This window comes from Electrophorus electricus, chromosome 4 (genome assembly GCF_013358815.1).
Source record: "Electrophorus electricus isolate fEleEle1 chromosome 4, fEleEle1.pri, whole genome shotgun sequence".
Lineage (NCBI taxonomy): Eukaryota > Metazoa > Chordata > Actinopteri > Gymnotiformes > Gymnotidae > Electrophorus > Electrophorus electricus.
In genome coordinates, this window is record NC_049538.1 from 23,776,566 (window position 1) to 23,801,899 (window position 25,334).

General features: G+C 41.5%; 4 protein-coding genes across 9 annotated transcripts in view; 3 read left to right on the forward strand and 1 right to left on the reverse strand.

Moving 5' to 3' along the window:
• Positions 1–1,018, forward strand: part of kcp (kielin cysteine rich BMP regulator) — a 25,148-nt gene extending 24,130 nt beyond the window's left edge. For both annotated transcript variants that reach the window (XM_035525722.1, XM_026999582.2), the window contains exon 50: positions 1–1,018. This exon is cut by the window's left edge and continues 163 nt beyond it. In XM_035525722.1, the coding sequence (XP_035381615.1) occupies positions 1–55 (55 nt within the window). In that variant the 3' untranslated portion in view covers positions 56–1,018.
• Positions 1,019–5,700: 4,682 nt separating this feature from the next.
• LOC113570899 (cilia- and flagella-associated protein 251) lies at positions 5,701–8,817 on the forward strand. The gene is made up of 7 exons (XM_035525447.1): positions 5,701–5,839; positions 6,048–6,400; positions 6,515–6,589; positions 6,927–7,565; positions 7,868–7,972; positions 8,053–8,144; positions 8,270–8,817. The coding sequence occupies exons 1-7, from the start codon at positions 5,701–5,703 to the stop codon at positions 8,340–8,342; spliced, it is 1,476 nt and encodes a 491-aa protein (XP_035381340.1). The 3' UTR covers positions 8,343–8,817.
• dnaja2b (DnaJ heat shock protein family (Hsp40) member A2b) lies at positions 8,665–13,266 on the reverse strand. The gene is made up of 9 exons (XM_026999605.2): positions 13,126–13,266; positions 11,813–11,872; positions 11,464–11,693; positions 11,085–11,165; positions 10,766–10,899; positions 10,192–10,388; positions 9,886–10,030; positions 9,485–9,612; positions 8,665–9,335 (listed from the first exon to the last, which is right to left on the reverse strand). The coding sequence occupies exons 1-9, from the start codon at positions 13,201–13,203 to the stop codon at positions 9,147–9,149; spliced, it is 1,242 nt and encodes a 413-aa protein (XP_026855406.1). The 5' UTR covers positions 13,204–13,266; the 3' UTR covers positions 8,665–9,146.
• Positions 13,267–13,877: 611 nt separating this feature from the next.
• On the forward strand, positions 13,878–25,124 carry ppp6r2b (protein phosphatase 6, regulatory subunit 2b). Of its 5 annotated transcripts, none has more exons than XM_026999603.2 (23): positions 13,878–13,958; positions 15,869–16,001; positions 16,160–16,410; positions 16,588–16,774; positions 16,959–17,096; positions 17,269–17,334; positions 17,429–17,541; positions 17,682–17,795; positions 17,916–18,039; positions 18,125–18,277; positions 18,443–18,643; positions 18,931–18,995; positions 19,195–19,310; positions 19,416–19,501; positions 19,691–19,788; positions 19,934–19,985; positions 20,181–20,308; positions 20,434–20,564; positions 20,757–20,922; positions 21,005–21,072; positions 21,205–21,409; positions 21,679–21,777; positions 21,861–25,124. In XM_026999603.2, exons 3-22 carry the CDS (start codon positions 16,184–16,186, stop codon positions 21,773–21,775), a joined length of 2,535 nt encoding a protein of 844 aa, XP_026855404.2. In that variant the 5' UTR covers positions 13,878–13,958; positions 15,869–16,001; positions 16,160–16,183; the 3' UTR covers positions 21,776–21,777; positions 21,861–25,124. The 5 variants fall into 5 exon arrangements, with proteins under 5 accessions (XP_026855404.2, XP_026855402.2, XP_026855401.2 ...); XM_026999601.2 differs by having other exon boundaries at positions 13,879–14,079; XM_026999600.2 differs by having other exon boundaries at positions 13,879–13,975.
• Positions 25,125–25,334: the final 210 nt, after the last annotated feature.

Consider the following 25,334-nt stretch of genomic DNA (forward strand, 5'->3'; position numbering starts at 1 on the left):
CGCACACTGCATCGCACCTGAAAAATGCCCCAAAGTCATCTACGGCAGCACCTGAGCACCAGCTGCTTATCTGGACTCGTGAGATACACACCATCAGTCACTGTGGGTACATTCGAAGACCAGAACTGGTGAACATTTCATGAAGCCCTCGTTCTTTACTCCACCTGCACTACATGTATTAAAACATACAAAATTAAGTAAATATTAATTTAAAAAATATAGTGATTTTACACTGATGGTATAAATCATCAATATTTTTTTATTTATTTCTGATAAAGAAGAGCTGCATGTTGGGTCCCTGTGTTCAGCAGTGGTTAGCTGCCAATGACTAGAATTCATCTCCCCTGTAGTTATAAGGATTAGCCTGTGATATCTGACAGTCTTCTAAATAATTAAACAATATTTAGAGCACATGTCATCTTTCTTTGTGTTAATATTGGCCTTTGTAATACTGAACTTGATGAAAACTGTATTATGCAAAATAGCCTTATAACAAATCTTTTTTTGTGTGTGCGTGTGCTATGAGTATCCTGGGCAGTCTCACACATAACTGATGCTCTGTCTTTAGTCAGGTGACATCAAGCCTGTGGGCTTAGGACATAGCAAGACATATGACTGGCACAATATGTAGCAGTATATTTACAATATTGTTGTTTTTTTTTGTCCTTATTATGAAGCTCTAGTGTCAAAGTAGTTGTGTCCTCATCTGAAATGAAACTAGAAGAGTGTAAAAGGCAGAGATGTATTGGATCTTGATGAAGAAATGATGTATTATGCACCAAAGAGCTCCCTGAAAAAGACTCATAAGCTTTATTTACCTTTATCCACGACTAGCCACAGGCAAGTTTTACATTTGTAAAACTATATATTTTCTATATTTTTATGGAACACTGTTATTAAATGGGCATTTTTCTGCTACTGCACTGGTCCTTTTTCCTAACAATCACTGTATTTTTATCACTGCAATCTGTTCTGGATTTACTGTGTATCTTATATTATTAAACAGCATTGCATTTGATTCTTGACACTTTCTTTATTGTGCGTCTTCCTACGAAGGAATGGAGGGGTAGTGTGGAGTGGTAGCTTTGGCACTTATGCATGCTGATGATAACCCTCTAAACTCACATATGCTTCTGGGATAATAATGTCCTTTCTCCCCAACATACGGAAAGTTCTGTGAGGGGGTTTAAGTGGGTAGGTAGTACAGCAGCACCAAGCCCCAGAGGCCTTTGAGAAGAGTGACAGAAGGCTTGTACACACACATCTGCAACCTGACCCTCGTAGTTTCCTTAGCAACAATCGCTGCTTTGCCGAAATCATGCATCATTTATCAAGACGACTCCACTGTTGAGCAGGCGAGACCCTTGTCTTATGGTTGCCTAAAAAATACATATATTTATTTACTGTACTGAACAGTGGGCACTTAGAAGTGTGTGCATGTGTTCCGGATTTCTTAGTGTTTGCAGATGGAGGAGTGTGAGCGTTTGCTGTGTGAATCTCTAGGTGTGCACAAGGATGATGAGGTCAGTGCGGAGAACATATGTGTCCTCTACCAGAAGGTGTTCCTCATTCCAGCCACCCTAGATGATACACAGAAAGCCATCACACAGGTGAGATGTCTTCATTTAACCTGAAAACCTGAGGAAGATGGAATGAGATGAGCTGACCCATGTTGGTGTCTGCATAAAGATTAGTGCCCAGAATGGAAGATTAGGCTGTTCAGGTGGGCAGATTCTCCACGTTCTACTGGTGATGGAAAGAGAACGAGAGAGAAGGGAAGAGGTATGTCTTTTTTTCTCCTAGTTAATGCTAATTTACCTAAACCCACCTTCATTTAATTGGTTTAATTCTAAGCCAGTGGGTCTAAAGAAATCTTTGCCATCATTTCAGAGGCGTATTAGTGAAATACATTTTGCTCATGTTATGAAGAAATTCTAATGAAATGCTTCTGTAGCTGTACTGGGAACTACAGATGTTGAAATCAGGCACAGTCAGTACTTCTGTTGGTGTGAACACACAACCGTTACTCCAGAACTCCAGCTGCAAACCCCAGAATGTAAGTGAGAGAGTAATCTTTAGCCAATGGGATTTCTTAGCTGAATTGCAAACCTTTAAATTTGAATATATGGCAATGAGATTTTTTTTAATTATTTTGTTTTTTATTGAACGCAAAATTAGTGAGTTTAATAGATCAGAAAATAGCAAAAGGTCAATTCAGACCACTGATTGGGATTTCCTAAAAATCATATGCTTACTTATTTTCATGTTGCTCATGAATCGCTATGATTTAAAGATCAGCAGAGTTTGGTGTGTGTGTGTATGTATTTGTCTGTTTGTGTGTGTGTGTTTATATTCCTTCAGAAACAAAGCTCAGAGCACTATAATGAGACAAGTATTTTGGACAAGGCCAGGAGACTTCACATGAGGTCCATTAAACACACATGCATCCCTCACACAAACACCAGTGATCAGTCTCATCACTGATGAGACCCCACTGTTAGACTTCTTATGAGACTGTTCCTGTCCAGGCTCGAACTTGATGGTCTGAGAAGTGTCCTGCCCTCTCTGTCTCACTGCGATGTTGTTGCTAGGCAACTAGGATGGATGTGTCCCACTACCACAGATATTCTTCTACTGCTAGAATATAAATATGACATCATCAAAGAGCGACTTTATGAAGAGATGCTTCAAAATGAGTATGGTGAGAAGGAAATAGATGTTTATATTTATAATGATGATGTCAAAAGATGATGATAACCTACTTCATTTCACTGCCCTTAATCGGACCTTCAGAGCCTATATGGCCAGATAATCTTATTCTTCTCCATTCATCTGTTCCTTACAAATAAAATAAAAAACTAATTAGAAAATAGATATTTATTTTCATGGTCATACAATAAATGATAATCAGAATAAATGAAAATACATAATACATAATTTTATATTTATTCCAAATTTCACATACTTACAAACTTTATATTTGCCACATGCAGATCTAGAGCTATGTAAATATACTTTAAGTAGAATGAAGTACAATATATGTGAAGGAGCTAGTATCATTTTAGAATGAAAAATAGGCTTGTTCTATGACACATTTTTTGCATTGTATATGGTATATGTGGGTTTTTTTTATAGGCTTTTATGGATATTGATGCCAAAAGTAGATAATATCTCTGTTGAAATTATATATACGCTATGCTTAAATAAACACTAAATAAAGAAGTCTAAATAAATAAATAAATCTTAAATTAAGAAGTCTAGATAATGTGGAAATTATCTGTGTGTATCTGTGCTGTTTTCCAAGGTGTTGCATGGTGGGAGTCACTGTCATCCCAAGAGCAGGCCGAACGTCTGTGGCAGCTGGGGCAGGCAGCAGAGCAAGCTGTCAGACAAACGGACTTGCTCCAGATGTGCAAACTGCCTGGTGCATTCCACTGTTACATGTAATGCATATAAACACATAAATCATGCAGCCATATTTCCATCTTAATCCGCACTGAATCGTGACCTCCCAACGGCAGGAGCAGTGGTCAGGTGGTCTTACAGGCCTGTGCTGAGACAGTTAAACCCAGGGACCAAGCATGGTCGTCCAAACCCAGGGATCAGGCATGGTCGGCCGTAGTCTTCCTTTCAGAGTTGGAGTCTCACTACCAAGAGGAAAGAGATTCTCTCACACGGCTGCTCAACAGGTTATTCACCGATTCCTAATTCGCGTAGGTATTTAACAAGGTCTTTGTCCTGCTGGTGTCCGTGATGTTGTGCTGTGTTGCCCCTGCAGAGTGGACAGGGCAGTACTGCCAGAGATGTACCTCAGCACGTGTGTGGCTTTGAGAAGGGCAGAGAGAGAGACTCACTCTTACATAGCACTGTTGGCCTCCAAACAACAGTGGGACAAGTGGTGAGCGAAATAAACAAATATGCATATGTACATGCACGCACGCACACACGCACACACGCACACACACACACACACACACACACACAAAGGTGCGGAATAACAAACACTAAATGAATAAAACTTTAGTACTTAATTCACAATTCCAAAGAAAGATAGATAGCCAAGTTATATTAGGTTAAATGCTAAATAATTGTCATTTATTGGTATGTATATAAAAGCAGTCTAACAGTTGGCACTTTGATATGTGAGTTCTCAAGATGATATGAGGAAAGGCCAAGTTCAGATGCACAGATGCTCATGTGTCCCCAAAGTTCAGAATGAGAATGCCCAGAGACCAGAACTAAACATGACATCACCTCTGTAGAGTGTTCTGGAGTACAGGCTTTTACCTCATTCATCTTCAAAGCACTAAAGGTTATTTTTCTTGGCACAGTATCCTGCTAAACAATTTACAGTTTAAGTAACATAGTTCACCTAACACACACACACACACACACACACACACACACACACACACACACACACACACACACACACACACACACACACACATATATATATATATATATATATATATATATATATATATATATATATATATAAAACCTCAAATCTCAAATCTGGATTTCTTGCTTTCACAGGCCACACACAAGGGGCTCAGTAAGTCAAGATCTAGGTAAGCTTTGGCTACAGGGAAAACAAGAGACTTGGAGCACCAAGGGATTTGGACAGGAGCAGAGAACAGCAAGCAGCATACATCAGGTGCTCTCACAGGCTCCAGAATATACGCTCATGAAAATTACATTTGCAAACCCCACCCTCATATTCGGTCTCCTATGTGCCATTACCCAACAGGCTGTGCTGCAGTGTTTGGTCCTGTGTCAGGAGCAGGAGAGGCGGAGCCTCCTGGAGATCCTGCACACCCTTTCCCTGGATGAGCTGCAGGGACAGAGTCATGATTATGGTGAGGCAGCAACCCAGTTAGTAGCAAAGCCTCATACCATTGGCAGGTTATGGAGTATTTCATGCTGTCATGCTGTTCAATTCAATAATTCCCGGTTTGGGGATAAAAAATGAGCAAGTGTGAGTGGCAGAATCCTGCTGGTCCTTGTAAACAGTGCTGTGCATCTTCCAGAGGTTTCTGAGAGGAGTGTTGCTGCTCTGAGACAAGGCTGTGTGTCTAGCCTGAGACAGCTAAAAGCCTCTCTACAGGGAGGACCGGAGGCTGGGACAGGGTCAGCGGGCCTGCCTGCCCCTGTCTCGTGGGCCGACTGTGCTGTTCACTTACTCGTTCAGCTTTCCCTGGCGCATGAAGATGAAGCCTGGACTATACAACACACGCTTCCAAGCACGGTGAACTTCAAACACACACGCACACAGGTTCTGAGGTGGAATTTCTATGCCAGAGGGTTAGGATATGTCTGTGTAAGTTTGGATGTCTGTACCACCCCCCAGGATGCCAGTGGGCTTATAGCCCTGCTGCAAAAATACAAGGATGAGCTCGGCTCTCCTCAGCTGCACACCTTGCAGGAGCTACTACTGCTGCACCTCCCGAGGCACACCTCCAGAGGCATGGTCAAGGTGAATATTCCCACTTTGGTGCTAAGCACCTTTGAGGCATTTCTCTAACCAAAAAAGGCTGCAACCAAATGTCAGCTGACCTGAGTAGAACATGGTGTGTATATTTTATATTTTAATCTGGAGTTAGGCGTGTTCCTTTCTAGAAATGCTACATACCAAATACACAGATATAATAAAAATGATAAACAGTAAGAAGGTCATATAAAGGGTGAGTAGAGAACATGGTACATGAAAAAACAGAGCATGGATGGACAAAGGATGGTCCCTGCTTCATGTGTCTATGGCAGGATGGGAGGAAGACTGAGAGGGATGGGGGACAAGACGCTTTATCACTAAATGAAAATCAAGAACTCTGCACTGGTAATCTGCTCATTTTCAAGCCCCATTCTTAGCATATCATAATACCCAACTATTCCCACAGACACTCTCAAGTCTCTGTTCACTAATATGCCAATGACCAGATTTGTATCTGGGTTAATGCTAAGGATTCACAGTGATGTTCCAGTCATGAAGCTCAAACAGACAGTGGAGTGCATGTGTGTTTGCTTTATGTGTTTTGGGTTTGCAGGATGTGGTGGCGTCCTCTTCCCAGAGGATGCACCATATTTAGAGATCCTGGGTGACAGAGGGCACAGAGACGAGGAGGATGTGGAAAGAAGTGAGGCAGTTAAGGGAGAGAGCAGAGGGCAGTGGAAGAAGGATAAGAGAGATGGCTCATGTAAAAATATAAAGGAGGCAGAGGACAGGAGAGAGTTAGGAGTGGAGGAGGCGACAGGGGGAGCAGAGGAGAGGAGAGAAAGGGGAAAGAAGGAGAGATGTGCTGGAGCAAAAGACAGAGAGGAGGTCGTCTGTGTGGAGAAACAGGGCTCACTGATCACACTGGCGTGGAGCAAGTCAGCTGAAGGTGTGAGCACAAACAAGGTACACACACACGCACGCACGCACGCACAAACACAAAGCATCCACAGCATTCAGAGTCATTGAAATACTAATTGGAGTGTCTTATACTTCTGACAAGTAAGCTTTTGTACACAGGAAATTATCAGAGCTTTACAAGAGGTAGAGACAGCAGCGGAGACTCTTGCAGATCTTTTGACCAACACACAGCAGGTACGTGTACATACAGCCTGTAATAAAATAGAGGCCTCCACTTTTTCACGAGCACATACTAACTACAGAGAGCACACATTCATTCAGTGTGTACAGGTCCACTGAACATTTCACTCTTACTTCATCTCATCTCAGTCCACCACCAGCCTGTTCTTTCACCTACATGACCTTTCCTATCATCTACACCTTTTCCCAGTTTGTCTGTTACAATTAATTTAGTATTTTCCAAATAACTGTATTCTGATTTTCACACTTTTTTCAGATTTTTAATTAGTGTGAAATGCACATAAAACCTGGGGAAGAAAAAACTATTGCTGTTTTTAACCTGTGTTTTCAGGCTGAAAGCGCAGTAAAGGGAAACATCACAAGTCCAGCAACTCCAGAACCAGGCCCAGAGAACCTACATGCTAGTCGAATATACCCAAATGAGGTCAAAGAAGTCAAAGCAGTGTGTGAGGAACAGAAGAGCAAAGTGGTGTGTAGGGGTGAAGTGTGTGAGGAGCAGAAGAGTGAGTTAGTGTGTGGGGGTGAAGTGTGTGAGGAGCAGAAGAGTGAGCTGGTATGTCAAGGTGAAGTGTATGAAGAGGAGAAGAGTGAGCTGGTATGTCAGAATGAAGTGTGTGAGAATGGGAAGAGTGAGCTGGCATGTCAGGGTAAAGTGTGTGAGGAGCAGGAGAGTGAGTTGTGTGGGGGTGAAGTGTGTGAGGAGCAGAAGAGTGAGCAAGCGTGTGAGGGAGAAAAGTATGAAGAGAAGAAGAGTGAGCTGGCATGTTGGGGTGAAGTGTGTGAGAAGCAGAAGAGTGAGCAAGCGTGTGAGGGCGAAAAGTATGAGGAGAAGGAGAGTGAACTGGCATGCGGGAGTGAGGTGTGTGAGGAGCAGCAGCTGCAGCGCGAGGCTACCATGCGCAGCCTGGTACACATCCAGAAAAGAGCAGAGCTCCGCTGGCAACAAGACAGAGACAGACAACTGTACCGAGTGAGAACACACACACACACACACACGCACATTTGAGTAGACTACTTATTTGAAATGTATTCACTTGTGCAAAAGACCGAATTAACTCTCTACTTGCTCGTCACACAGAGCCCAACAATATAGCATCTTCTTGTGAGCTTATTCAGAATATACTGTCAGGTACAAGGACAAGTTACAAAAAACAATGTGTTAAGAAAAGTTCTTTTTTTTCTGAGCTGTTTGTCCTACTTTGCAGTTAGATCATTAACAGTGTTTTGCTCTGTGATTGTCTCCTGCTCGTCCCCACCGTCGGCTGCCTTCAGGTTCAAGAGCGTCTGTTAATCATCCAAAACAGGAAGACAGATGAGGACCTGCTGGGTCTGACACAGGAAGACACATTCAGGCACCTGACTAGCACACTGCAACAGGTAGCATACAGCAGACAGCAGCAGATACTCAGCCACATTCCTACATAACATGACATGGCTGAAGTGTGTGTGCCCTTTAGGAAGATGAACAGCAACAGAAAACCTTGATGAAAGAAAAACTGCAGCAGCTGCGGAGAGAACGCTCCTATATCCTCCAGTCTAGGAGAGAGAGGTAACACACACCAATTCAGATTATGCTTGTAGTTTGTCAGATAAGTATGTGTGCGGAGCATATTTAAGCAAATATGTACGCGCATAAGTTAAATTAATGAATGTAAATAATTGTTGTATCTGCAGGAATACTGCTGGGTTTAAGGAGCTGCTTGCACCCTCAACTCGGCACATGACTAATACAGAAGATGGGCTATAGCCCACAGGCACAAAAAATGAGCTCCTTTCTGTGCGTTCTAGAATTTCGTTTGTGCATGTCTATATTGGTCACCGGTTACGTCAATCAACTTTCACGAGACTATCGACTGCCCTCTGGTGGTGTTTTACTGTATTTGCAGTGGTTTCAGTGAGTGGATTGCCGTTTTTTTTGTGCGCAAGTCTAGATAGATAATCAAAACATGCTAATAGAATACCAGCCGTACTACTACATCCAGACGATTGTGGATTGTTTTGTGCCTTCTAGTCAAATTACATCAGTGCACACATGTTATAGGCCAAGCAGAATAATTGAGAAACATAAATTAGACACATTATGTTTTATTGAATCGCAGGACACACAGTAGTAATATCAGTCTCCATCCCCATTCATACACACAGCAGTCATTGCTTCACAACTCTGTGTGTATGAGTGCGTACACATCTGTGCATTTATGGCAATTATAACTTAAATCCTATACAGAAAGTAGGCTTCCCCCTTACCTTCAAGTTTACATTTTCAGTAACCATGTATACAGATACAATGATAATGCAAATGATAATGAAATTAAAAAAATCTCACTTTTTATTCTATAACTATGCTTTCTGTCATCAATTTGAAATTATGGATGTGTGCTGAATGCAAGATTGTGTATTTAGTTTAACTTCAGTCTTAGCATATGTGAATGTCTTGTGTCCATGACACAGTGCAATCAATGATTAGGGTGGGGTGTTTTAAGAGTTTGTCCAGCTGCAATGGAACTGAGTTTTCCAAAGGAGAAACACTGCTGTGAACATGTGTGGGAATCTACTGGTGGGTGCACTGCACCCCCGGCCCATGAGGACCCCCTTCCTCATCAGAGCTGTCATTGTAGGCCTCACGTCGCTGATTTCCAGACGACCCCTGACTGAGGTCAAACTCCTGCAGTTCAACCTCTTCTGTATCAGCTGAGATTACAGGAACCTCGTCACGTGATGGTAACAGATCTTCCAATTCCTACAAGTAAACAAGAACAAAGATGTATGCACTGAAATCATAAAACTTGTGCATAAATCTAGATATAAATATGGCATGAGGTGTGGGGTACTATCTGAACTAGGATTTAACAATGAGCTAATTCACATATTTATGAATATAACAGTTACCGTAAGTTTCTCTGTGGAAATCCAACCGTTATCTGGAAACCTCACATCAAACTTGATGTAGAGATCCCCTTTCTCAAAGGGATTTCTGTACTGGGGCATTCCCTCACCATGGACAATTCTAACAGAACCTAAAACAGCATATTGACATCACCAGTGTCACATTCTTTCTTCTTAGGTGGGCAAATGCCTTTTTGTCCACTCAATTAAAGATTTGCAACTTTTTGCAAGTTTTCTACATAGTACGCTTGTCTATGGCTACACAACAACGCAGCCTGGAATCTTTCTTGAAATGCCAGGGATTTGTTAAGCAGCAGTAAAAGCACTGATCCTTTTCATAAAGCAAAAACATGGCTTTCAAACACCAATCATATCACATATGGTACACATCCACATGCATGCACCTGGTTCTATCACTTTGCCAGCGGGGTATTTGATGAGGAGGTGTCGGCCATCAAGGTGCGTGAGAGTGAGCTGGAAGCCGCACAATGCTTCCACCAGGCCGATCGTCTGGCTCATGTGTAGATCATTCCCATCTCGGCGGAACTCCTACACACACACACACACACACACACACACACACACACACACACACACACACACACACACACACACACACACACACACCTCTTTCAATAATATTGTACTTTTCAAACCAGCTGAACCCAGTGATCACATACACATAACTAGTGTGTGTCTCTGTGTGTTACCTCATGTTCTTTCTCCTGTAGTACCAGTATAATATCTCCAGGCTCGGTGTTGGGTGATTGGTCTGCTTCACCACTGAACGTGATCTTCTGGCCATGTTTCATCCCCTTATCCACATGCACTTCCAGAACTTTCACTTCCTTACTAACCTTGCGGCCTTCACACTGCTTGCAGCGGTCCCTCTCACTTATTACCTCTCCTACAAACCCACCAAAATCCAAACTGTTTAAACACCCACAACCAAGCACAACTTTGTACTTTGAACAGTACACTTTCACAAAGACATCAGTCTTGCATCAGGTCATGGTTGTGGCTGACACTTCCGCATCCTTACTGTGGCTAAGTCCAGCTCCTGTGAGCAAAAGCTCTTACTATGACACCTGGAATGGTTGAAGTTAAACATTTTTGTTAGAGTAAGGCTCACTGATGTAGCAAGGATGTGTCACAGATAACAATTCTGATAACCCTAAACCTAACAATTCTGTCTTTAGTCTAATGGACCTGCAGGAGTAGACAAAGACAGGATGTGATGCAAAACCAACATCCTTCCCATCACACTTACACAAAGACACTCACCCTCTCCACTGCAGTCATTACACACAGTCTGCATTTGCTGAACCATGCCAGGAGCCAGCTGTCTAATCATGATCCTCATGCCTCTCCCTCTGCACGTGCCACACTTCTGTACTGCCCCCGTTTTACCCCCCTGGCTGAGAGATTAGATTTAGGAATTTAATCTATATATACACCAATGACACAGAAAGAATCCAATGACACAGAAAGAATACTTGATTAATGTAGTCAACTACTAAGCAAAGTTTAGTGGGAAGTCATTTCCAATCCAGCCACAGTGATGAGTGATATTAAATAAAGAAGACATACAGACATTACTCACCCATTGCATGCACTGCAGAGGACGTTCTTGCTGATCTGTAGTTTAGTAGTTTTGCCATTGTAAAGATCTTCTAAAGACACCCTATAAGGCATAAATTAACAGTAGTAAACAATTCACAATTAATAAACAAGTTATACTAAAATTAAGAAACTATGTTGGTCAGACTTATCAAGTTCTTTCAGAGTTAAGATGGGGATCAAGGCTGAGAGGCTAAAGAACAATACTAGCCAATTTTAAAAATGCCAGTTGACTGCAAGATGTTTTAGATCCCAAAAGGTAGACTTGTGGTATGTGGTCAATTTAAAATCAGGAACAGCTCTCGCTTTTACATTCATTCCAAGATAAAACGAGGACAAACATTCTGCCTCTGGTGACTCACTTCAGTGGATGCACCATATCTTCCCCCCTCCGTCGGCCTCCGTTTCGGCTTCTGCTACTCTGACCACCCATGAAGCCAAACAGACCCCCACCAAAGATATGTGAGAAGATGTCCTCCATTCCGGCTCCACCACCACCACCCTCACGCAAGCCCTGCTCTCCATACCGATCATACAGCTCCTTCTTCTCTGGATTAGTTAGCACCTCATATGCAAAACTGATTTCCTTAAACTGAGACACACACACACACACACACACAACTTTGTGAATTAATTATAATACACTTTACCTATACTTTCAGACTTCTATAACTTCTGCAAGTTCCACTTATTAGAAGATGCGTCTCTTACCTTGTCTCCTGCATTAGGATTCTTATCGGGGTGGTACTCTTTTGCCAACTTGCGATATGCCTGTAATTAAACACTTACAACATTTATTACTAATTCTATTAAAAGAACTACATCGGATGAATCGTCTATTATTATTATTATTATACGTTGCCATAGCTCCTCATTAACCCTTAGCAATGCAAATAGGCCATATTGGTTTAAATCTGCTTTTACATAAGGGAGAGGCGTTATGTCTCTCACTCGCTCTCACACATATGTGTGTGGGGGGGGGGGTCTTAAAAATATGAAAAACATTTTAATTATACAAAGGGCTTTATATACAACATAAAATTAATACAAAATAATAAGAATACTCATGATTGTCATTAACTCCTAAGTGAATACTGTGAAATTTACAAATGTATAAGAAAGCAATTATGTCAGACTGTCAATGTGAGGCTAATATGGTACTATGGTACATAGAAAATGGCAATGAGATATGAAAGAGCTTTGTGTAACCAGACGTGCTTGCTTATATAGACGTGATTGCTTATGCAGACGTGATAAATACGGTAATGAAACGGGTCAAAATAATAAAATACGGCGTTAAGTGCATTTAGTTTCATAACGCCATGTTACTCAGCCCCATCACAGAATCTAACCCATATTGCTATGGACTAGTATTCAGTTTAACCGGCGATATCTCTGTGCAGAACATTCTTAATAGAAAAGTGCATATCAGTCCCCTAAGGCTTAATACAACGTTTATTTATACTCATCACTAAGATCACCACCACATACAAATTGAAAACAATCGCTTGTTTTCGTTTCTTCAAATCTTACGCTAGTGTGGTGTAGCGTATAGGCCTGTTAAATGGGTAGGCCAACCGATGGACATCTGTCCCAATTGACAGTAATAGCTAATAAGATGGGACTCTCCTCTGAAACTTTCCCTGCTAACCAACGTGATAATGATCTATTGTTCAGGTCTTGTAGCTAGTGAATGCTTTTGAAGCTATCGAAAAAAACCGTTAGAAAAAAGGCAGGGGGTGTGTTCCTATATTACCAAAATAATTCTTAAAACATGTCTTCCCTTGTTTAAAAGGCCACACGCAACAAACCGTTAGAGCTGAGCGTAGATGGCTAGCTAGCTAGTTAGCTTTCATAGACAGCTGCTAGTTAAATTAGCGTAATCCAGGTATATACAATTGACATCGCAGCTAGCTGACCAGTAGCCTAGCTAGCTAACTCGCGTCAAGTCAGATAGACAGCTAACAATATCCCCACCGGACGTTGGTTTCCTCAATGGAGAATGGTCTGAAATCTGACAATACCTTCTTAAGCTCGTTCTCCGTGGCCGAAGGAGACACCCCAAGGATGTCGTATAGTTTGGTGTCTACAACATTCGCCATAGCACCAGACGGGAGGAGGACCACACTGGAGGACTAATACTGGGATGGCAAAGAGGAGAGAAAGGAGAAAAGCCGGCTGAAAACGTCATACGCAATGCGTCAACTCTATTATGTCATACGCAATGCGTCTGTTGGAGACGAGGCGAAGTTAGTTAGCTTTAGCTAACCTAGCTGTCAAGCCCAACGAGCGCACTTTGGGCAGCTGCTTCAAGATGAAGCGTTTGCGTTTTCTGTCTTTGTTTTTATTTCCGAAGTGGAAAGATCATGTTTATTAATCTTTCAGTTATTTTTTCCATTTGTAATTTGACACCAGCAATTCTAGAGCTAGGTACTGCCGGCTAAATATTTCTGCTTTGTGGCAGTATGGACCTGTTAACTGTTGCCTAGCTGGTGTTAGCTAATGTACGTTAGCTAGCGTTAATTTATAACAATGTAAAATTATTTTAAGATGTTATAATAAACTATTACTTTCATAAATATCAGTCACATCGGGATTGTACGAATACTTCCACTTGGCTATCTAGTTGATTTTCAATTTAACATGGTCACTTTAATGGATTATTTGAAACGAGGTTAATCAATAACATTAGCTAAACGTCTGCCAATAAAGAAAAAATGAGCGCACGGGGTGGTTCACGCGACGCTGTTTGCGCGCTCCCGTTACCAGGTCCGCCATTTTAATAAAAATAATAATGTAAAAAATTGTCCCTACAACCGAAAATTCTGAACAGAACGCCGGAGTAGGGGTGCGTTGGGTGAGAACCACTGGATGGTAATTCATTCTGGCGCAGCACTGTTGCGCATTGCAATTTTAATGGTAGATAGTCCAACCGCTCCTAAACTAGCCCGCTTTGCGCTAATTGCTAAGATGTGAAGGTAAGGGCACGGTAGCTTCTGTTTATTTGGAGGCATGCTTGAAGCGCACTGGAAAATATAACCAGCTGGCTGTCTACCATTCTGGTCATTCGCCAATTAAAGTTTAATAAATTAGCTAGCTATTCTTTAGGTGCTAGCTAGCTGTTTATCTCTAAAAGTGCGCATTCGCCACCGATAGTTTTAGGCAAATCCATACAATTCAGTCAAGCAACATTTTGGTATACCTGTCCAGCTATGTAGCTAGTTAGCGAACTAACTAGTGTGTGATTGTTGGATTGTTCAGCTCCCAACAGTTAGTTAATGTTGTATTCAGTTCGAACAAGCGAAGCTATAGTTAAGTGGTTTCATCTAGGTTGCTAACGAATTTTTGTCATGTCATTGATGGCATTTTAAATGACTTCAGCGTTGCTGACTAAGGTTACTAAGATGTTACTCGTTGGTAGCTACACAGTCCTTGCCTTCTCGCACCCTAATAGTGACATTGAGGAAGATCTGCGATTGTGCGGCCGCTCTTTCTTTTCGACCGGAGACATTTAGTTAAATGCGGTGAAAATTTGATTGTGTATTGTAGGACTGATTTTAATAAACGCATATTTTGGCTTAGTCAAGTGGCCAAGCATGGAAGACCGTAAGACGGTAAGATGCGCGTTACCCTTACTAAGTTAACCTAGCTGGCTACCCGTGCAGATAAACCTTGAACGTCCCCTGTGCCTTTTGCATGACCATAGTCCTGTGATATCGATGCCTGGTTACTCCGTTCTAGTTATAGCACAATTTGTGGTCATGTAAACATATTTTTTTAGATCAGTTGATGATCTGAGCCCGTGGCTGCATGTACAAATAAGTATTCCAGGTTGATGGTCTTAATTTCGTATACATGTGTGTAAAAAATAAGTCAGCCAAGTTATTACTGTCAGACGTGGTCTGTTCGATATTTTATGATGAAATGAAGCAATAAGGGCGTTGAAGTTGCCCTTATTCACTTAAAAAATGCAGAGAGCGAAGCGGATTCAAGAACAAACGGGTAGTCACTTAGCAAGTATTTGTTGGTTTGCCGTGCACAATTATCCTGTACTTGAGAAAAAAACTCATTCATAAGAGAACGACTGAGTTCGTGCACCGAAATCTTCAGCAAACAGCCCTAAGTAGGTGTATCGAGGGCTGACATGAGAAACACAAATTCTTACTTTTGGAGCAAGGAATAAGTGCATTTGTATTGCGTCTTTGTAATTAAATGTATTGGCAAGGCTTAATAAAAAATGGAACTCAGAGCCATATATATATATATATATATATATATATATATATATATATATCTATATATATATGTGCTTTTAAAATAGAAGCAACACTGAAATTCTGAAAATGTACTAGTTGGCCAGCCTTTGCTAAAATAGCCCAACCTCTTCAGGACGCTTCCTGCACAGAGACAAGTCAAGGACTCTTATTAGATTTTTTTTTTTTTTTTTTTTTTTTTTTTTTAGTGGTCATTTCTTCCAGCAAACATCTCATGACTGAGGTGCTTGTCATAAAAACAAGACTCCTTTTTACACTCCAGTGAGGTGGCTGGAGTTAACCTTTGTCACCAGACTCTATTTAGAGCAGTTAAAATTCTCCACGAATTACCCACCAAATTTCCCTTAATGTATAAATGTAATTTAACTTTGACTAATTAAACAATGTAAAACAGTCTAGACTACTCAAATGCAACCCCCCACTACTTCCTAACTGTTTCTCTTTGCCCTTCCCCTCTCTGTCTCATTCTCTTCTGCTCTTTTCACCCTGTCAGGTGTGTGTAGTGTGATGTGACTTAAAAAGCCCCAAGCTACCAAATAGTCAGTTCATCTGACACTGCAGTCTAGACTAATGGTTGTGTTCTGGAATTTGTACCTTATTTGAAGAAACATATACTTAGACTGAAGGTAAGTAATCTGTTTAACTGTGTTCTGAACACAACTGACTTTGTGGTTGGAAGAATTAAAAATGCAATCCATAAGAGACCAATCTGAATTACACTGGCGCTTATTCTGTTCACATAAACCTCTCTGCAAATCCTCTCTCCCTCATTTGTTCGTCCAAGCCCCCTGTTGTGCAGGCAGCAGTCATGTTCTGGAAGTTCGATCTGCACACAGCATCTCAGCTGGAGAAGCTGCTGGAGAAGGAAGATGTAACTCTTCAGGAGCTCCTGGACGAGGAGGACGTGCTGCAGGAGTGTAAGGCTCAGAACCAACGCCTCTTACTCTTCCTCACCCAGGAGAGCAGCTTGCTGGAGCTTGTTCACCTCATCACACATGAGCCCCCTACTGACCGGGAGGAGAAGCTGCGCTACAAGTAAGGACAAGAAGGGCTTGTCTTTCTCATTAGAATGGCTTCATCATTTTCTCTTTTTCTAGGAAAGCAGAGTGATCTGTTTGCAAGACAAATGGTCATCTTTGGTCGCTGCTGGAATTTCTTACACAAATGTGTCTTTTGTAAACATATCTTCCCTCTCCCTCCTCTTGCTCTCAGATATGCCAACACAGCCTGTGAGTTGTTGACGTGTGATGTAGCCATCATTAATGATAAAGCAGGCGAAGATGACACTATCCTGCACACGCTGTACAGCTTCCTAGAACAGGAACCACCACTAAACCCCTTGCTTGCATCCTTCTTCAGCAAGACCTTTGGCAACTTAATTAGCCGAAAAACAGAGCAGGTACACAAATACGCACAGAGATACGTGCTGTCCTTTTTGTTATGTACATATAAATGCCTGTAGCTGCTGTGCACTCTATTAATTCAGATGATGTACTGATACTCATACCATCTGATGGCTGGTATAATTTCACTGAGATTAATGTGTTGTTTAATAAATACTGCATTTCTTTTGACTCTCACAGACTATCAGTTTCCTGAGAAGACAGGAGGGGTTTATTACGTTGGTGTTGAAGCACATGGACACGTCGGCCTTGATGGATCTTTTGCTGCGGCTCATCAGCTGTGTTGAACCTGCCTCCCTCAGGCAGAATGTTTTAACTGTGAGTAGTTATTGCTGTATTTAGGATACATTCAAGCAACATGGTCCTGAGATTTATGCACAGTGTGCTCCTTCACTCTGTGTTTGATATACATTTCAAGATATAAGTCTGCCTTGTTCTGTCCGTGTGCATGTGCATGCATGTTGTTTTCATTCCTTTACTTTTTTTTCAGTGGCTGGATGAGGAGAAGCTTATTCAGAGACTGACGGGGCTAATTCAGCCCAACAGTGACAATGAGGTTAGTTTTATAAAATATTTTTCTTCTATCAGGTGTAGAGCAGAGTTTGACTTTGTCTGACACTGTGTGTGTATCTGTGTGTATTTGAACTCAGAGACAGTCAAATGCATCTCAGACGCTGTGTGACATCATTCGCATGAGTCGTGATCAGGCCAGTGTGGTTCAGGAGACTTCTGATACCGACCCTCTGCTTGCTACGGTGGAGCTGTGAGTGTGTGTGTGTGTGTGTGTGTGTGTGTGTGTGTGCTTGCATTTGTCCGTAAGTACATCCAGATTTTTGCAGTATTGTAATGTATTTTACACACAGATGTTTTATCTGATCTGATGCATTGGTGTGTGTTTGTTAGACAGCAGACTGTGGAGGGCCTTTTCAAGAACATGTTTGAGGGGGAGAAGAGTGAAGTTTGTATCGTTAATGGAACTCAAGTTTTACTCGCACTGTTAGAGTCACGGAAAACAGGGTTAGCATCATAACCAACAACAATGTACTGTTTATGTACACATTCACACTCTCTCTGTCTTTTCTTCTATCTCTCTTTTTTCCAGACATAACCGATGTAGTTTTTGTTTTTACATGACAGAGTGGAGCCGATAGACTCAGGATCTCAGGGATTGGAGAAGTCTTACTCTGTAAACAACAGCATCTTGCTAGGCATTCAGCCTCACCTTAAACACTTCCACCACCTCCTGCTACACCCTCCTAAGGTAATTTCCCATATTACACCATCCTGTACACACAGGCCTGAGAATGTGGCTGTTCTGCGGTAGACTCTTGTTCTCGTGTGTGCAGAGGTGCAGTATGCTGACCACCCTGGGCATTTTGGAGGAGCCCTTTGGGAATGCCCGGCTTCATGCCTGCAGGCTGGTGGCCGCCCTGCTTAGCACCAACGCACCCAGAATCCACCATGAGCTCTGCCAGCTGGACATGATCAACCTGCTGCTGGTGAGGCACCTGCCCACTCTGTCCACCAGCTCTGCCCCCTCACACAATCTGCCCGTAGCCCACCTGCATGATCAACAAGCCTACTCTCTCTCTCTGTTGTTTTTCACTGTTTAATGTTTTGCCTCTCTCTGCACCTCCTTTCTACGCCGCTCCTGTCCTCCGTAGGATCTGTTTTTTAAATTCACGTGGAACAATTTTCTTCATGTTCAAGTGGAACAGTGTGTATCTGCCATCCTTAACCAAACGGTGCCCACCGAGGGGCCCACACAGGACAGTCCAGAGCCAGCCCGGGCAGATAACATGCATCCTTCCAATGCAGACACTGCAAACATGGAATTGCTGTCACACCAAGACCTGGTAAAGCATGTACGTTTCCCATGTCTTCCTCTGATTTCATTAATGGATAGGTAGTATAAGGTAGTAGAGTAAGAACACATACGCACGTGTATGCACAGAAAGGTAGTGTGCGTGCATGTGTGTAGGTGCTGGCATGTTTACTATGGTTCATTTGAAACATTTTATAATGCCTTAAAGGGAAGATAATCCTGAACTTGACTTAAGTTCAAACATTGCTTTGGTCTGTGGGAGTTGAGTCTTCTGCATGCAGACTGGGAGATGTGTGTGTAATTCTGTTCTCTTGTGTGTATGTGCAGCTCTTTCAGAAGTGTAGGCTGGTGCAGAGGATTCTGGATGCTTGGGAGGAGAATGACAAGACGCAGTAAGGGATCCATGGGATCTGAATGGGGTTAAGAGTGTGGTGGAAGCGCTACACTGCCTGGACTTCTTAGCTACTTGTGTGTGTGTGTGTGTGTGTGTGTGTGTGTGTGTGTGTGTGTGTGTGTGTGTGTGTGTGTGTGTGTGTGTGTGTGTGTGTGTGTGTGTGTGTGTGTGTGTATTAATTAATGTGTGTTTTTTAGGGCTGAGGGAGGCATGAGGAGAGGTTACATGGGTCATCTTACCAGAATAGCCAATGCAGTAGTACAGAGTGTGGAGAAAGGGCCAGTACAAGCTCTGATCACAAACCTCATAAATGGTATCCACGTGTCTAGTAATTCTGTTTCTTTTTGTATGAAGCTTCTTTTGTATTGGTCTTGGTAATGCTACTGTGTTTCTCTCTCTTTCTCTCTGTGTGTATCAGAGTTACCTATTGACTATAAAGGACGCTGGCAAAAGTTTGTGGATGAAACCTTAATGGAGACCAACAAGAAAAATGCTGTGGACTTGGTGAGATTCCAGAAAATCTGCATCACCAGTTCCTTCTCAATGCTGATGTACTGAATATCCCTGAAGCTAGAACACCAAAAAGGTCTGTGTAAAGCTGTACATATTTTTTCTGTCACTTGATCTCTCTCTCTGTGTGTGTGTGTGTGTGTGTGTGTGTGTGTGTGTGTGTGTGTTTTCTTCATATTTTAGGTGTTTTCTGACTACCAGATTCAGCAAATGACGGCAAATTTTGTTGACCAGTTTGGATTTAATGATGATGAGTTTGGAGAACATGATGACAGTATCAAGTAATTTTAGAACTAATTTATTGTCATTTATTTAACTGAGATTTTGATGGCAGTATAAACTGGATAAAATCACCTGTGTGCTCTCTCTCTCTCTAGATATTGGTTTGGTTGTGGTTAAGATTCTGTGTCTGTGTTTGTATTTCAGTGCAACATTTAAACGAATTACAGGAATGAAGTGTAATCTGGTGGATCAGGGCGTGAGTCTTGTGGTTTTTTGGTTTTTTTTACTACTTAATCTTCTTATAGTATCTGTCATTATTACATCTCGTAGTCTCTTTCTGGTTCTTGTTGTAGTTCTTTTGCTCGCTCTCTCTGTGTTTCTGAATCTGGATCTTCTGGTACACACGGCTGTATTAAAGGTGTTAAGCTCATGATGATATGTCCTGTACCAGCCTAGTGCATCCGCATTTAGTGTCTGCAGTAAAGAGAAAGTGCGGCAGTTGGATGATGCTGACGAAGAAGAGGATATTTGGGAGGACAAAGAAATCAACTATGCAGCACAAGTAAAGGCCCGAACCAGGTAAAAAATAAAATAAAATACATTCCTGTTTTGGACTACTCACTGGCTTGCCTAGAGATGTGTGCATGCACATACACAGACAGTACCAGATGGTGAAGGCTGCCTGCTGCCTGAACTCTTGTCAGATTCGGGGTGTTATCGAGTGTCCTGAAGAATGAGGTTGTGGGCGGAGCTCAAAGGGACTTGGGGTCACCTGACCTGGAACTGTTTCCCGAGCCTAAGCAGATTCCTGACACCAACCAGGGTCAGGAGGCAGGTATGCAAGCCAGCCCAAGCCAAAATGAGTCTCCTACTCAGTGGCTCAAAAAGCATTTGTTTTCATGTAAATAAAAAACTCTGTGGGCATCTTCCTCCTTATTATATTACATGATGACATTTTCCTTCAGTCTCTCGTCTCTCTCCTCCTCCACTCTCCTCTCATGTGCTTCCTGCGGCTGCTCTCCGGTAGGCCAAGGCTGGGTGGCGAGTTTTGAGGATGACTTTAACTTTAAGGCTGATTTTGCGAGTGTCGCCTTGGACACGGGTTCTGGTGTGTGGGGGAGCCCAACTGGCCAGTTGAGTGACGGTGATGACAAAGGCTGGGCCACCTTCACTGACTTCCAACCCTTCTGCTGGTGAGGACACGTGTAGCAGAGACCTGGGCGTACATCGGTGCTGATGAATGAAACACACTCTCATCCTTGCCCTGTCTCCTAGCTCAGACTCTGGGCCCAGATGCAGCTCCCCGGTAGACTCGGAGAGTCAAGCGAACGTGGACAAAGACGGTGAGTATTCCTCTTTGTGTGCCAGTCCAAGACTGCTGTTTGCGCCGCTCAGTTCCACAGTAAAGGCATGCCACATTTCTAGTCAGTCTAGAGCAGTGGAAGTAATGTAATACTGCAGCCATGGCCTTTCAGTGAAGGGATCGGCTACGTGCGTCTGGAGTGTGTGCGGCACACGGAAGGCTCCTCTGGTAGCCTCGGACAGCAGTTCCAGCTGCTCTGACAGTGAGGAAGAGGAGGAGAGGAGTGAGGTTGTCATGGAGACTATCACCACTGGAAGTGACAAAGAGCCCGTCAGGCTCACTATGGATACCAAAAACATGAAAGCACTATTTACCAGGTATAACGCACACACACAATGCTTTTTTTGGTTGCCTTTTTTATCACTTGCTGCTATTCATTAGGATGCCTTGCATAATTTCACACCAAATGATTTACGATATTAGTGCTATATTAATAAGTAATATATTAATCTTACATTGAGGGGTTGGTAGATCGGTTTGTTAATTGGACAATTGTTTTTGGAACATGGTAATTGCACTAATATGTGTAGGTGAGTTTACTGATGCATGTGTAAGTGATATTCCTGATCTGTTGTTTCACATTCAGTGAGGCCAATGCCAAAGCATCAAGTGGCATGGCAACAAGCACCATGGTGATGTCCAACACTGATACCCCTCCCCCGAAGGAACCGAAAGCAGTCTAAAGGTGATTATGAACAAATGAGAGGGTAACTTGATTATACATGCATTTCTTCTCATATAAATCAATCTCTCTCTCTCTCTCCCTAGAGTTCCAAGACACAATGGTCCTAGATAAATGCCCTCCATAGTTTAGAGCCACCTGGATGTCCTACTCTGTCTCTGCAACTGTCACTGATCCACCTATCAAATATCTATTGGCCCTGCCACAGCTGACCACATTCCTTCAGTCCACGCCATTCTGCCCCATTTCATAGCAGCTGCTGCTGGCCTGAAGGCACTTGTGCCAGTCAAATGCCATTCTGTGTCTGTTGCTAGCAATGTTGCCAACAGTGTTGCTAAGGGGCTACAGCTGTGATAAGGCAGGAATACTCAGCTGGTGTCGCTCCAGGGCGGGCACTCTTCCTTCGTTCCTTTTTCCATGCTGACTAGTCCATCTACCATCCAGAACGGCAGTGCAAATGAGGCTTTGTGGTATTGTTTACTGCAGCAGTTCTACTCTCCTTATGCACCTTGATTTGCTTGCACTTTTACTGGCTGTCCCCAGTAAGTATATACATTCAACATATTTTTGTTTGGTTTGTTTTTGTTTTTTTGGTAATAAGCTGCAGCCCATCTTGCTGGACCATCACAGGAACTTAATGATTGACATGAGGCCTCTGCCTTACAAATGACAGTTATCATTAAAAGAGGAATGGATTTCCCCCCAAACAGTCATGTGTGCAAGGTCCTTGTACATCAGGTGTGCGTGTGTGTCGGAGAGAGGGGGACTGGTAATAGTCTGTGTGGCATGCTTTCAAAAGCTCAGATCTGTAGTTTGTAGGACCTTATGCAATGAGGTTATATTCTGTAGCTAATATTAGACATTTCAGATTATGTATCATTTGTTTTTAAAGTACATGACAGGATCATTGTTTACCCTGTTGGTGAACACAAGGCAGGGGGCAGGAGGTATGTCTTGCTAAGTGCTGGAGATAAGTGTTAAATGTCACAAATATTTCTTCTTTTGCACTTAATCTCTGAGTATTCAACTTGCACAGCATTTTTATCCAGCTTTATTTTCTAACCAATGCACCAAGCAACATCATTTCTGTCTCTCTCTCTCGCACGCGCTCTCTGTCATGAGACACACACACGCACACTAGCTAGAGGACAAAAAGTGTGTGTTGCAGCATATGTGTAATTTGAGACCGGAAGCCATTTTTCTAAATTAAACATTTGTTTTCCGGGTGTGAGGACTTGTTTTCTCAGGTGAGATGATGATAATATTCATAATAATGTGTGTGTCCATTTGGTTCACCCTTGAAACACCTGGGCCATATGCAGTGCATATTTTTCTTTTTCCAATTACTTCAAGTACTTTTTCAGCATGGCATTTAAAATATTGCACATTGTGTCATTTTCAACAATTACTACTTTAAATACATGGAATTTGTCATTCAAATGTTTCCCAGCACTTTATTTATTTATTTATTTTAAGTACAAGGTTCACATCCTCCACATGCTACTAAGGGAAAAACCTGAAAGGGGGAAAAACACCCTTTATAATGGTAGGTTTAAATTTATAGTTGATATTTAACTCTGATTTGTATTGAGTTTTTGTTTTCGTTCTAAAGTATAAATTTACAGGTAGTCAATAAAAACATCTTCAGACAGTACAAATGTGTATTTAAAGCATTTGCAGATTCCTTTTAATTCACCCTGCTAGGTTTGATAAAGACTTGAAGACAAAGAATGAACATATGTACCTGATCCATGATCAGTCCATTAATTTAGATATACCTTGTCCAACACCAATTGTTTAGTCATTTCTGTATGAAACAGTTAATTTTATTTTGCACAATATGTAACTTAACATACAATCTATATATTTTTATGAGGAGTTACTTGCAAAATACAATGCTTCAGTGTGTAAGTGAAATTAGAGGCAATAACAAAGTTTGAGTGATTTAATGTTTTTAACTTGCTTTGCTTTTGCTACAAACACTGCATCTTCGCATAAATTATTTGAATGTGTATGTGCATATTTCACATACACATTCTTTCTTTGTTTTTGCAATTTTGAAAACTTGATTTTTGATACCAAAAGTTACAAGGCAGTGATGGTCACCGCAGAGTACATTGTTGCTTTGTCACTGTTTTACACTACTGTGTACATGAGTGTGAGAATTTATACTTTCTAATTAATATGCAGGTATGCGTGTAAGGTGTGTGTTTATTTCAAAGTCTATATGATGTCCATTCGATCCAGGTCTTATGTTTTGATTTTAACAAAATTCTCCCTCTTAGTGAATTTCATGACCATTGTATTTTTGCCAAAACTATACTCATTCTTTTTTTTCCTCCTTTAATTGATTTTCCTTTTACCTTTTCCTTCTTTCTGGGAAACAGGGTTACAAATGTCCCCTTCCTAAACAAATTGCTCTCTGTTTCTACCCCCATCATTAGTCAAGCCTGTACTGTATGCTTTTACAGTAAATCCACACTGCCTTCTGCTGATCAGTGTCTAAGATGATGTGATCTGTATTCTGTTTATCTTGTCTTCCAAGTATGTACACACTAGTTAACTGCTCTTATACTGCGCTCTTAAAATGCTGTAGGTTTATGCCTGTTCCTGTTTTCTGCTTGTATTGTATGTGAGTGTTGAGTGATGTCCAGGAGCACATCTATGGTAGCATATGCCTCAGTGTTGGCATTCCAGGTTTTTTCAAAATTGTGATCATGCTTAGCAAACAAACATTTTGCTAAATATATTTCATTAGTGAAAAATGATAATCATTCTTCCTGCAGTCAGATTCTCTGACTGCCTGGTGTTAAGTAACAATGATGATAGCCCTCATGTATTTATAAACGTACTTAAAATTACCTAATGATACTTAAAATAAACGTAATTTATGTAATAATCTTTCTCTTATTGCTTTAGCAGTTTCCCCTTTTCCCCCTTTCAAACACCACCCAGAGTGCCGTACAAACCAAACCCTTCTGCTTCTTGTTTATATTCACATCCTGCTTTATTTTAGGTGGCCTAATGTCAGTATATACACCTGTCAGTCATACTTTTAGTAACTAACATTGTTTCATTAGGTTTCTCTGACCTTGTAATTATTGGATTAATTTACTGTGTGAAAACATTTTATTTACACTAATTTAAAGTTGGGCTAGAATCTATGTAAACATGTATACAAAGTCCTAAAGCATAGGTCATCATTTGTTCCAGTATTGTATGGTATCTATTGCCTTCAGCATCTGTGCATTGTGTGAATCTGGATTACAGCTCTCCCATCATTTAATCAGATGCTTTTTGTATTGTAAACTGATGCTGGTAGTTTTTCTGGTTTTTTTTTTTTTTTTTTTTTTTTTTTAAATAAAGGCTATACTCTATCCGTTACTTTGAATTTAGGTTTTAAATTCAAATATCAAAACAATATTTCACATGTGTCTAGTTGGTGTCTTAATGGCATGTGATGGAGGGAAGAAAAATTAGGATGATGTAGAGTGCTGTCGGCATTTCCTAGCCTACATCACTTTCAGGGAAATACTTTTTTGTCAAAAGATAATTACAGG